Source organism: Pan paniscus, chromosome 4 (assembly GCF_029289425.2).
Source record: "Pan paniscus chromosome 4, NHGRI_mPanPan1-v2.0_pri, whole genome shotgun sequence".
Lineage (NCBI taxonomy): Eukaryota > Metazoa > Chordata > Mammalia > Primates > Hominidae > Pan > Pan paniscus.
Genome location: NC_073253.2, coordinates 144,825,837 through 144,839,067, shown reverse-complemented (window position 1 = coordinate 144,839,067; position 13,231 = coordinate 144,825,837). Strand labels below are relative to the sequence as shown.

Genomic DNA, 13,231 nt, shown 5'->3' with positions numbered 1-13,231 from the left:
TTGGGTGACAGAATGATATACATCTTAGGCTAGGAAACTGTGAGCACTTACTAAATGGTAGCTATAGTCATACCAGGAATATTAATAATGCTCACATTTGGACAGTGCTTTATAGTACACAAAATACACTCAACCATTAGCTTGTTTTTTTGTTTCTTTTGAGATAGAGTCTTGCTCTTGTCCCCCAGGCTGGAGTGCAGTGGCGCAATCTCTACTCACTGCAACCTCTGCCTCCCGGGTTCATGCCATTCTCCTGCCTCAGCCTCCTGAGTAGCTGGGATTACAGGCTCATGCTACCATGCCTGGCTAATTTTTGTATGTTTAGTGGAGATGGGGTTTCACCATGTTGACCAGGCTGGTCTTGAATTCCTGACCTCAGGTGATCCACCCGCCTCGGCCTCCCAAAGTGCTGGGATTACAGCTGTGAGCCACCACTCCTGGCCACTCATTTTATCTTTATAATTAAAGACAAAATGTGTGGCAAGCACAACAACAAATCCCCAATTTACAAAGACATGCTGCAGCATAACACAACTGGTTACGGTGTGGGCTTGGATTCCAGGGAACTAGGGCCAGATCTCCAGCAACCCTTCCCCAGTTGTGTAACCTGAGGCAAGTGTTTCACTCCTCTAGCTCTCTATTTTCTCATCTATGGAATGCAACTAGAAACAGTACTTACTGCTGGGTGCGGTGGGTCACGCCTATAATCCCAGCACTTTGCAGGCCAAGACGGGTGGATCACGAGGTCAGGAGTTCCAGACCAGCCTGGCTAACATGGTAAAACCCTGTCTTTACTAAAAATACAAAAATTAGCCGGGTGTGATGGTGTGCCCCTGTAGTCCCAGCTACTCTTGGGAGGCTGAGGGAGGAGAATTGCTTGAACCTGGGAGGCAGAGGTTGCAGTGAGCTGAGATCGCGCCACTGCACTCCAGCCTGCACAACAGAGCAAGACACCATCCCAAAAAAAAAAAAAAAGTTTGTTATTTTTAATCGCCATCCTCATATGTCATATTACATATGTAATATATTTATTATATATGTCAGGCCTCTGAGCACAAGCTAAGCCATCATATCCCCAGTGACCTGCACGTATACATCCAGATGGCCTGAAGCAACTGAAGATCCACAGAAGTGAAAATAGCTTAACTGATGACATTCCACCATTGTGATTTGTTTCTGCCCCACCCTAACTGATGAATGTTCTTTATAATCTCCCCCATCCTTAAGAAGTTTCTTTAGGCCAGGCGCGGTGGCTCATGCCTGTAATCCCAGCACTTTGGGAGGCCCAGACGGGCGGATCAAAAGGTCAGGAGATTGAGACCATCCTGGCTAACACAATGAAACTCTGTCTCCACTAAAAATACAAAAAAATTTGCCAGGCATGGTGGCGGGCACCTGTAGTCCCAGCTACTCGGGAGGCTGAGGCAGGAGAATGGCGTGAACCCAGGAGGCGGAGCTTGCAGTAAGCTGAGATCGTGCCACTGCACTCACTCCAGCCTGGGTGACAGATCAAGACTCCGTCTCAAAAAAAAAAAAAAAAAAAGTTTCTTTATAATTCTCCCCACCGTTGAGAATGTACTTTGTGAGATCCACCCCCTGCCCCCAAAACATTGCTCTTAACTCCACCGCCTATCCCAAAACCTGTAAGAACCAATGATAATCCCACCACCCTTTGCTGACTCCTTTTTCGGACTCAGCCCGCCTGCACCCAGGTGAAATAAAGAGCCTTGTTGCTCACACAAATCCTGTTTGGTGGTCTCTTCACATGGATGCGTGAGACAATACACATATGATAAGTGCCGTGAATTAAAACGGAGCCAAATAAAGAGTTAGAAAATGGTGGGGGATGCACTTGGGGAAGGCCTTTCGCAAGATGTGAATGTCTACCAGAGAGGCAGAGGTAACTAGTCCTGGGAACAAGCAAGGGAAGAGCAGCACCAAGTATTAGGGAAGGACACCTGCAGAGGCCCTGAGGCAGGGTAGTGCTGGCCACAAGGGCAACAGCAAGAAGGCAAGTGTGGCTGGAGTAGGTGAACAAGGGCATAAAGTAGAGGAAATAAATCTCCAGGTGGATGGTGTCAAAAAATAAAACAGGTTGGGTGCTATGGCTCATGCCTGAAATCCCAGCATTCTGGGAGGCCAAGGTGGGTGGATCACTTGAGGCCAGGAGTTTGAGACCAGCCTGGCCAACATAGCGAAACCCCGTCTCTACTAAAAAAAATACAAAAATTAGCCAGGCGTGGTGGCAGGTGCCTGTAATCCCAGCTACTTAGGAGGCTGAGGCAGGAGAACTGCTTGAACCCTGGAGGCAGAGGTTACAGTGAGCTGAGATTGCACCACTGCACTCCAGCCTGGGCGACAGAGCAAGACTGTCTCAAAAAATCAATTAATTAAAAAATAAAAATAAAGTAGAGGAAATAAGCAGGAAACAGAAGCCAGATCATGTAGGGTCTTAAAGTAAGTGAAGTGCAGTAAGGGATTCAGGTTTTATTCTGATGGCTGCAGGAAGCAACTGGAGGGCTTTGAGCAATGGTGACATGATCTGATTTCTGCTTAAAAGGATCACGCTGGTGCTCAATTTTAGCATCATATACACTAAAGTTGGAACAATATAGAGATTAGCATGGCGCCTCTGCAAAAATGACATGCAAATTTGCGAAGCATTCCATACTTTCAAATCAGAAACTAATGAGATTAGTTACCTACAGAGGGTGGACGGACTTGAGAGGAAGTGGTGAGGGTGAAGAAAAATATATTAACCACAAGAAGGCAGGTGGGGAACCAGGGACCACAGGAAGCCCAGCTGACCCTACTGCCTGCCAAAGCCATGGGCTAGACCTGTGACCCAGACAAGGTCTGTGTTGGGACACATCAGTTGGTGGCCAGAGGTGCATGGTCCAGTTCTCAGCAAAGATCCCCATGGGGAGATCGCAGTCCCAGGGCCTACCCTTTCCCGGTGTTGGTTCAGCTGATGCCTAGCAAGAACTCCCAGGAGAAGCCCCTAGAGCCAGACAGAACATGACCACCTGAAACTGCAGCCAGGAAGAAGCTGTGTGAGAGAGAGATCAGCCAACTGCAGAGACGGCCCGGCTAAGAGATAGCTTGGGTGTGGCCGTGAAACCTAGGCCAGTTCCCACAGTCTCCTCAACATGGGTGTGTCCTCAGAAATGAGACAGACATGCCAAGGAAACTGTGTCATACCAGTGTGGCCAGGGGCAAGGGTGTTTCAGTAACTAAAGGATGGAGGAAAGTGAACTCCCACAGAACAGAGTGGTCCAAAGAGGCAAGAATGGCAATTACACCAAAGGAAAGCCTTGTTTCCTCCCTGCTTGTCCTTCTCCAGTCACAGATTAGCAAACAATTTATTCCTAGCATAAAAGGGGATACTCATCTCTAGCTGGGATTAGTTGGAAAGGAGAGAAAGGGAGGCAGCATGGTCAAGACCTAGGGCTCTAGAAGAGCTGGGTTCAAATACTAACTCTGCCTGGTCAAGCTGTGTGACCTTGGGAATGTTACTTAGCCTCTCTGAGCCTCAGAGACGTTTTTGGTAAAATGGAGGTTATTAATAATAGTCAACAAGTAACGATGTTATGAGAACTCAAAGAGCTCCTTCAGGTTAAGTACTTGGCATCATTGTTGGCACAGAGATGGATACTATTTTCATGATCATTTTAAGGTGGCAGTAACTGGGACTCAGAAAGGAAAGAGCTTGTGGGTGGCAGGGACTTGTTAGTCAGATTCCAAAGCTCCTGCTGTAACCTAGACCTTCAATGCCCAAATACAGTAGTCACCAGCCACACGTGGCTATTGGGCACTTGAAATATGATGAACCCCAAATGCGATGTGCTGTCAGTGTAAAAGATACTGGATTTCAAAGACTTCATACAAAACAAAAGTAATGAATGATGAATGTTTATACTGATTACATGTTAAAATATTATTTCAGATCTATTGAGTTAAATAAAAGATATCATTAAAATTAATTCCAGTTGCTTCTTTAATTTTCTTAATGTAGCTACTTGAAAATTTTAAATATTTGCAGCTAACGTTATATTTCTTTTTTCTTTTCTTTTTTTCTTTTTTTTCTTTTTTTTGAGATGCAGTCTTGCTCTGTTGCCCAGGCTGCAGTGCAGTGGCACAATCTCGGCTCACTGCAACCTCCACCTCCTGGGTTCAAGCAATTCTCCTGCCACAGCCTCCCAAGTAGCTGGGATTACAGGCACCCATCAACATGCCCGACTAATTTTTGTATTTTTAGTAGAGATGGGGTTTCACTATGTTGGCCAAGCTGGTCTCGAACTCCTGACCTCAGGTGATCTATCTGCCTCAGCCTCCCAAAGTGCTGGGATTACAGGCGTGAGCCACCATGCCCAGTCTCCCAAAAATCTTTCAAAATGCTGTTGCTGAGCCAAGAGTTTGCAACCAGCCTGGCCAACATGGCGAAACCCAGTCTCTACTAAAAATACAAAAATTAGCCGGGCGTGGTGGCACACACCTGTAATCCCAGCTACCTGGCAGGCTGAGACATGAGAATCGCTTGAACCCAGGAGGCAGAGGTTGCAGTGAGCTAAGATCGCACCACTGTACTCCAGCCTGGGTGACAGAGAGAGATTCTGTCTCAAAAAAAAAAAAAAAAAAAAAATGGTGTTGCTGCCTTACTGGGAAAAGGGCTCTCCTTGCGTAGCAAGGCCTAGGGGCTAGAAGGGGAATAGAGAGACAGCAGGCAGGAGCCAGAGCCGCCTGGCCTGGCACATAGTTGCACTGAGGAGAAGAAAAGCCATGTGGGTTATTTGGGCCTCTTTTTGGCAACCACAAGAGACAAGGGATGAGGAGGATATTTTCTGCAGACTCTGTAAAGGTCAGGGAACAGGACTGCCAAATTTGCAGGGGAGAGAGGAATACAGGATGCTCTGTTAAATTTGAATTTTAGATAAACAATGAATAATTTTTTAGCGTAAGTCAGTCCCATGCAACATTTGGGACATACTTATACTAAAAAATTATTCATTGTTTATCTGAAATACAAATTTAACTGATCATCCCATATTTTCACTGGAAACCCTACAGTGAAGCGGTGAGGGCAGTCCATGGACCTATCACCAGGTGTGATCAGGAGACAAAGTAACATTTTGGCTCTGTGGCTCCAGCACGAAGGCAGACTGAGAAATGAAGACCTTTACAAGGAACCTCACCAAACCTCAAACATGTAGCTATAGAAGAGCCCGAGCTCAAAGTCCTTAGACCCTTAGAATGTTTTCAGCCTGAGGCTATATCAATTTCCATTCAAATAAGTGTTAATTATTAACCAAAATAATGATCAAATGATAAAAGAGAAGTACCTGTGAGAACATCTATAGGTACTTTTTAAATTTTTTTTATTTTTGAGACAGAGTCTCACTCTGTCACCCAGGCTGGAGTACACTGGCACGATCTCAGCTCCCTGCAACCTCCGCCTCCCGGGTTCAAGCGATTCTCGTGCCTCAGCCTCCTGCATAGCTGGGATTACAAGTGTGTGCCACCACATCTGGCTAATTTTTGTATTTTTAGTAGAGACGGGGTTTCACCATGTTGGCCTGGGTGATCTCGAACTCTTGACCTCAGGTGATTCGCCCACCTTAGCTTCCCAAAGTGCTGGGATTATAGGGATGAGTCACCATGGCTGGCCTACAGGTGCTTTTTAAAATCTTGTTCTTTAATTTTGCATTCCTTTATCATTTGTAGGGAATAGTAACTCACATTGCTATTTTAGTAAAGAACTATATTTTCAAAGGAATGATAAACACACAGTATACAGGCTTTAAGTCTCACCTTCTACCATGCAGAAGCAATTCAGTGTAGCAGTTAAGAGCTCTGACTCTCAGGGCCAACTACCTGCATTCAAATCCTGGCTCTGCCCCTAGCTGCGTGACTAAGCAGGTTATTGCCTCTCTCTGTGCCAAAGATTCCTCAACTGTAAAATGAGATAATGGTATCTACATTTCAGGGTTATTTTGAGATGAAGTGAATTAATATATGTACATAAGAACAGTGCTTAGCATTTTGTAAACACTCAGAAAGTAGGTTTTTAAGATTTGTTTGTGTATTTAGGCCAGGCACGGTGGCTCACACCTGTAATCCCAGCACTTTGGGAGGCTGAGGTGGGTGGATCACCTGAGGTCAGGAGCTCGAGACCAGCCTGGCCAACATGGTGAAACCCTATCTCTACTAAAAATACAAAAATTAACCGGGTGTGGTGGCGGGCGCCTGTAATCCCAGCTACTCAGGAGGCTGAGGCAGGAGAATTGCTTGAACCTAGGAGGCAGAGGTTGCAGTGAGCTGAGATCATGCCATCGCACTCCAGCCTGGGTGACAGAGCGAGACTCCATCTCAAAAAAAATAAAACTTTTTTTTGCATATTTGTTGTTTTTAATCTGCATCCTCATCATTCATGTTCAGGAAAGGTTAGAAGATTGGTGGTGTAAAAGCCAGGGGGACTTGGGTGGCCACAGTACTGGGTACCTTCATCTCCTCCTCCTTTCTGCCACTGTAGTGAATCTGACACCCACCCATTCACCTATATCTCCTGACTCCACTATGAAACCCCTCACCATGGGAATCCTGGCAGCAGTTGGGATGAGACAGAAGGAGACAGGTATGAGGTTTGGACCCACTCCTCCTTTCTTTCTGCTGTGCTCATCCTAACCATTTCAGAATAAGAAGACTATCCTCCTCAGGAGGCTGAGGCAGGAGGGTCCTTGACGCTGGAAGGTAGAGGCTGCAGTGAGCCATGATTGCTCCATTGCACTCTAGACTGGGCAACAGAGTGAGATCCTGTCTCAAAAAAAAAAAAAAAAAATTAAACCAAAGGAGACTATCCTCATTTCTCATCTGGGCCACAGTAAAGCCCCCAACTGATCTCGCTGCTTCCACTCTCACCACCCCCTCATAATCCATTGTCCACAGCAGCTGAAGAGATCTTTGAAAAACATAAATCAGCTGGGCACAGTGGCTCACGCCTGTAATCCCAGCACCTTGGGAGGCCAAGGCAGGTGGATCAAGAGGTCATGAGTTCAAGACAAGTCTGACCAATATGGTGAAACCCTGTCTCTACTAAAAATACAAAAAGTAGCCAGGCATGGTGGCACACGCTTGTAGTCTCAGCTACTCGGGAGGCTGAGGCAGGAGAATTGCTTGAACCCGGTAGGTGGAGGTTGCAGTGAGCCGAGATCATGCCGCTGCACTCGAGCCTGGGCGACAGAGTGAGACTCCGTCTCAAAAAAAAAGAAAAGAAAAGAAAAGAAAAACATAAATCAAACCGTGTCACTTCCCCACTCAAAACTGTCCAGTGGCTCCCCATCACAGTTAGAATAAACTCCAAACTCCTTGCCATGACCTATAAAGCTGTGCATGATCTGGTCCTTGCGTGCCTCTTCTATTTTATCCCCAACAGTCTCCCCTCACTAATTTCTCTGGAGCCACATCAACCTTCCGTCTGTCCTTTAAACATTCTGGACTCATCCTTGCCTCAGGGCCTTTGCACAACTATGCTCTCTACTCTCCCTTCAGATATTCTCAAGGCTAGCTCCTTCCTGACACTCAGATCTCAGCTCACATGTTCCCTCCTCCAGAGGCCTTCCCTCACACCCAGAAGTTACCATGACTATTTATTTCCTTCAAATTACAAATTATTACCTACAATTCTGTTGTTTGTCTATCTTCTGTCTCTGTCACTAACTTGTCAACCCCATGAGAATAGAAGCTCAGACTCTCTCGTTGATGCTGTGCCTGCACACTGCAGGTGCTCATTAAATAACCGTCGGATGAATGAATGTGAAAGAGACACAGACTAAAGATTTAGCTGCATCACTAACAATTCCGTGACTGTAAGCATGTTCCTCTCTGTCTCTGGGGCTCAGTCTCTGTAAAGCAATGGGACTGGACTAGTTGTTATTTGAGGGCCCTGCTGGCTCTGATATGTTGTGTTTTGGAGATCCCCAAAACAGACTGCCATTGAGCTGCATTTCTCTGGAACTCTGGAGACAGTTAAGCAGTGACCACTCGCTGAGAACAGTTCCATGAGAATCTAAGGCTGACAACTCCTTAGGTTTTTTGCTTACCAACTAGCTGCACTTGTTCCTCTTCCTTGGAGGCTGTCTCCTGCAGATCATGGAGGAATCTGCTGTTCACTTTGATGATATCATCAATGTTTGAGAACAGGACATCCAGATCTCCTTGTGGCAACTGGAAGGAACAAAGAAGCCATGAGAGGTGGTTGGGAGTTCCATAGAATGTATTTGAAGGCTTTTGAGAGTAGGACAGAACACTCACACCATTCCCATCACTCCTGAGAAGATTGGCTGCCCCAGTGGAATTTTGCAAGGATTTTGAAATGTTATAAATTAGGTATTTTCAGGCCAGGCGCAGTGGCTCACGCCTGTAATCCCAGCACGTTGGGGAGACGAGGCGGGTGGATCATGAGGTCAGGAGTTCAAGACCAGCCTGGCCAAGATGGTGAAACCCATCTCTACTAAAAATACAAAAATTAGCTCGGCATGGTGGTGGGCGCTTGTAATCCCAGCTACTCGGGAGGCTGAGGATGACAATTGCTTGAACCTGGGAGGTGGAGGTTGCAGTGAGCCGAGATCGTGCCACTGCACTCCAGCCTGGGCAACAGAGTGAGACTCCATCTCAAAAAAAAAAAAAAAAATTAGGTATTTTCATTACTCTACAAGAAGAGAGGAACAGACGGAGTACTCAGTGTGGAAGGAAAGCTGAACCGGGGTTTTAGCCTAGGTCTGCTGCCAGCTAGCTTCTCTCAGTTTCCCCATCTGTCATTGAAGGGTGAGAAGTTAGACTTCTTTCCACCTCTGACATACTTGGCACCTACCACCATGACCTCAAGATGCATTCTCTGGCCCCTATTAACCAGGCTATACCACTGTTTAAAAAGATGCAGGACATCTATATGAATGCACAAGCATGGAAGGATGTGCTGGACACACACTCAAGTGGGAAAGCTAACTGAAGAACAATATCTAGAGTCTGCTCTTGTTTCTGTTAAAATAAATAACAACATATACAGTCATGCACTGCATAATAACATTTTAATCAATGATGGACTGCATATACCAGGGTGATCTCATAGGATTATAATATCATATTTTTACTGTACCTTTTCTGTGTTTAGATACATAAAGACTATTGTGCTGCATTTGCCTGTAGTATTCAGGACAGTGACATGCTGAACACACTTACAGCCTAGGAGCAATAGGCCATACCATCCAGTCTAGGTGTGTAGTAGGCTATATCATCTAGGTTTGTATCAGTGCACTCTATGATGTTCACACATGATGAAATTGCCTCACTATGCATTCCTCAAAACATATCCCTGGTGTTAAGTGACATATGACTGTATTTGCTTGTTTAATGCCTATAGAGAAAAATCCCAATTTCTGGAGGGTAAAATAAAAAAGTACTTCACTTTCTACATTATCTACATTGGTATTTCATTCAATGAAGAAAGACTAATTTTAAGTCTGTTATTTATGTGTCAAGACTGGGATATAATCAACTTAACAAAATATTTGCCCTTATGGAGTTCAAATGCTAGGGGATGCTTGAAATGTAGCAAGCAAGAGCCTGCATTATTTCTGAAACCCAAAAAAGAAAATGTAAAAAATAAGCACTGTAATAGTAACTCTCACAGTGCTAATTTCACCATGTCACCACCCTGCAAATGAGGCAGTTAGAATGCAGGTCATGGCTCGGTGTGGTGGCATGTGCTTGTAATCCCAGCTAATCAAGAGGTTGACTTCGGAAGGTGAGATGGGAGGATCACTTGAGCCTGGGAGTTTGAGACCAGTCTGGGCAATGTAGTGAGACCCTGTCTCCTATAAATAAATAAATAAATAAATAAATAAATAAATAAATAAATAAATAAATAAAAAAGTCTGCCTTGGGCTTTCCTGGGTGATCCGAGCCTTGCCCTGGCCTTTTGGGTTCCCCTGCCTGAGGGCCTGCAGGGGCTGTGGTTGGAGACCTGAGGAGGGGACAGAGCCCAGCCCCTCTCCTGTGGCTGAGCAGGCCTCTGTGTCCATGACACCTGTCTTCGGGGGCCTGGGGGCTGTGGGTGTATGTCCTCTCTGCTGGCTCCCCCAGCCCCTGCTGCTTGATGCTCTTGGAACTCTTCCCTAAGGAGTCAGTCCCCTAGAGGCCTATCAGGGAATCCTTTTGTATCTGCACTTTGGGTTTTAGTTTCAAAGCTCCATCAGGTACAGCCACGTTTCAGGATGTGTGGAAAGCTTGAGCGAGGGCTCCCCTGGTTTGTCCTAGCTCCACCTTCCTTAGAGGGAGAGGGCTGTTGCAGACCCCCATCCATGCCACACCAGCTCAGCACTGCACATCTCAAGGTGATTCCCAAGACAGCTGGTGCCTCCTGGCCTTCCTGCACCAGGCCAAGGGGCACCTCAGAGGACGCTGGATCCTTTGCCTCTTCTTGATTGAGGGATCTCTCTATATATGAATGTGTGTATATAAATATAAATATACACATATATATATACACACACACACACATATATATATATATGATTTATTTTTGTCTGGAATTCTGTTAGAAAAGTAAAGAAAAAGCAAATGCTATTGATTTATCTCAGGGTACCCAAAGAGGTTGTAGTCAATTTTTGGTACTAGGAAAGGCAGCAAATGCATTTCCTGACTTTTAAGCATTTCCTTGTTGGAAGCCATAGAGGGCCAGGCCAAGTCGCTGACAGTGACTTTGCGATCGAATAAAGAGACCCTTGAAGGGGAAGCAGGAAAAAAAGAAGAGGAAGAAGAAGAAGAGGAAGAAGAAAGAAGAGGAAGGAGAAGAAGGAGAAGGAAAAGAAGGAGAAGGAGAAGAAGGAGAAGGAGAAGAAGGAGAAGAAGGAGAAGGAGAAGAAGGAGAAGAGGAAGAGGAAGAAGAGGAAGAAGAAGAGGAAGAAGAAGAAGAAGAAGAAGAAGAAGAAGAAGAAGAAGAAGTCAGTTTAAGCAATCTCTTCCAAACTTGAAAAGGGCTTGTTCATTAGCTCACATAGGTCTCCCAGTGATTATTCCGCTCACCAGTTAGCCAAGGAATACACTAAGACTCTAAGCCATGGAAGACCTTGATGGAGGTTGCACGGCCAAGGAAAAGAAGTACTGGGGCTTACATCCAGGTCTGTCAGACTTCATATCTACCACGCTTCCTTTCTATCAAGCTTGCCCCAGGAATGGATGGGAAATCTCAGAAGCTGGGACCCACATTTGCCCCTATAAAGACAGGTTGTGTGTGACCCCACCCAAGTACCTGCTGGAGGCGGCTCCTGATGTCAGAGGCACAGAGCTGGAGCATGTGCAAGTAGGAGACCTCAGTGTCGATGAGCTCCCGGACAGCCAGCCTCTGATGAAGCAGCGATCTGTCCTCAGAGGCCCTACCTTCCCCGTCCGGACTCCCTGACCTGGAGGACGGCTCATCGGCTCCATGCTTGGCCATGTCAGCAGGTTCTGGGAAAAGCAAAAGCATCCCCACTCACTTCCAGGAAGAACTATTGGGACATGCTGTCTCTAATTCAATGACAATTACTCATCAAGAGGCCTAAAAACATCTTAAGCTGCAAACAGAGTCAAGATGAACTGTTTATTAGCATTTGTAGGCAGTACCTGAACAATATTGAAAGGCAGGTAACAGCTCTGATAACTCTTGACATTTTAGGTGGTGGCTCATGCCTGTAATCCCAGCACTTTGGGAGGCCAAGGTGGGCAGATCACCTGACGTCAGGAGTTTGAGACCAGCCTGGCCAACATGATGAAACCCCGTCTCTACTAAAAATACAAAAATTAGCCAGTCATGGTGACGGGTTCCTGTAGTCCCAGCTACTCAGATATGCTGAGCAGAAGAATCACTTGAACCCGGGAGGCAGAGGTTGCAGTGAGCCAAGATCACACCACTGCACTCCAGCCTGGGCAACAGAGCAAGACTCTTTCAAAAAAAAATTTTTTTTAATAGATAATTCTTGACATTTTGAATTCATTTCCCAGGACCCAGACAACATGCTTGCCTGGCTTTTCTTCTATTTCCAATCCAGCTCTTGACCTAGATTTCTTTATCTGGTGCAGCTGAATCTCTTTCACCCTCTCCCAGTGGTCCCCCTACACCCCATCCCACCAGCTACCCCATTTAGGCCTTACTACCCATCGCCTGGGCTATTTCCACAGCCCTCAGAGTCATCCTTCCTAATCCACACTGCTCTCCTGCCACCACCACACCCATTCTTTCTGGACACGTTTCCAGTTTAAACTCCCTGAAACAAAGCTTGTGAACATGGTGTGCCTTGCTGTAAGACTTCAGTAGCTTCCTGCTGCTCAGTGATCTGATTCCAACCTCATTTCCCCTTCACAGACTGCACTCCAGGCTCTAACTTCATTTCCTCTTCACAGGTTGTACTGCAGTGGAAAGAGAGTTGAGCACTCTTCTCCATACCTGCATTGGCGTTTCCTGCTTTTGCACTTGCCATGCCCCCTCCTGTGTTCCTATCCCCCAGCATTCACTTCTCTAAGGCCACTCTTGATCCTCCCCTCATTTCTCACTCCCACCAGCTGCACTTTTCTTCTCTGAAACTCCTACAATCCTTTATCTCTAACTTATAAAGTATCAAGGGCCCTGGTGCGGTGGCTCGCACCTGTAATCCTAGCACTTTGGGAGGCTGAGGTGGGCAAACCACCCGAGGTCAGGAGATCGAGACCAGCCTGGCCAACATGGTAAAACCGCATTTCTACTCAAAATACAAAAATTAGCCGGGTGTGGTGGTGCACACCTGTAATCCCAGCTACTCGGGAGGCTGAGGTAAGAGAATCACTTGAACCCAGGAGGTGGAGGTTGCAGTGAGCCGAGATTGCACCACTGCCCTCCAGCCTGGGTGACAGAGCAAGACTCCATCTCAAAATAATAATAAAGCGTAAAGGGCAATACCATGGACAAGATGATCTGAAAAACTTTCCTACTACAAAACACTTAGGAATGCTAGATCAGCTATAATAAACTTTTTAACTGCATGACAGATCTTGTAAGAGAGGAAAAGAAATCACTAGGGCCCTCAAACAGGGAATTGAAAACTACGGTGGGGAGCAGCTGAGCTGATGCAGCTGTGGCCCAAAGTAGAGGGGTGGGTAGGGAAGACAGTATTTGAAACTCAGTGAACCAGAGACTTGGGCATTAGTGCCCAGGTAGGAATAG

The 13,231-nt window shown here is 46.1% G+C and overlaps 1 protein-coding gene and 1 non-coding gene across 4 annotated transcripts in view; one reads left to right on the top strand and one right to left on the bottom strand.

Annotated features, from left to right (window-relative positions):
• ARHGEF37 (Rho guanine nucleotide exchange factor 37) overlaps positions 1-13,231 on the bottom strand; it is an 84,121-nt gene that overhangs the window by 25,654 nt on the left and 45,236 nt on the right. For all 3 annotated transcript variants that reach the window (XM_055112777.2, XM_034960760.4, XM_034960761.3), the window contains exons 2-3: positions 11,306-11,502; positions 8,097-8,220 (exon numbers count right to left, since the gene is read on the bottom strand). In XM_055112777.2, coding sequence (XP_054968752.1) covers positions 8,097-8,220; positions 11,306-11,502 — 321 coding nt within the window. The remainder of the gene's footprint in view (positions 1-8,096; positions 8,221-11,305; positions 11,503-13,231) is intronic.
• Positions 2,571-2,675, top strand: LOC112439926 (U6 spliceosomal RNA). The gene has a single exon (XR_003028148.3). It is a non-coding gene; the product is annotated as a U6 spliceosomal RNA (small nuclear RNA).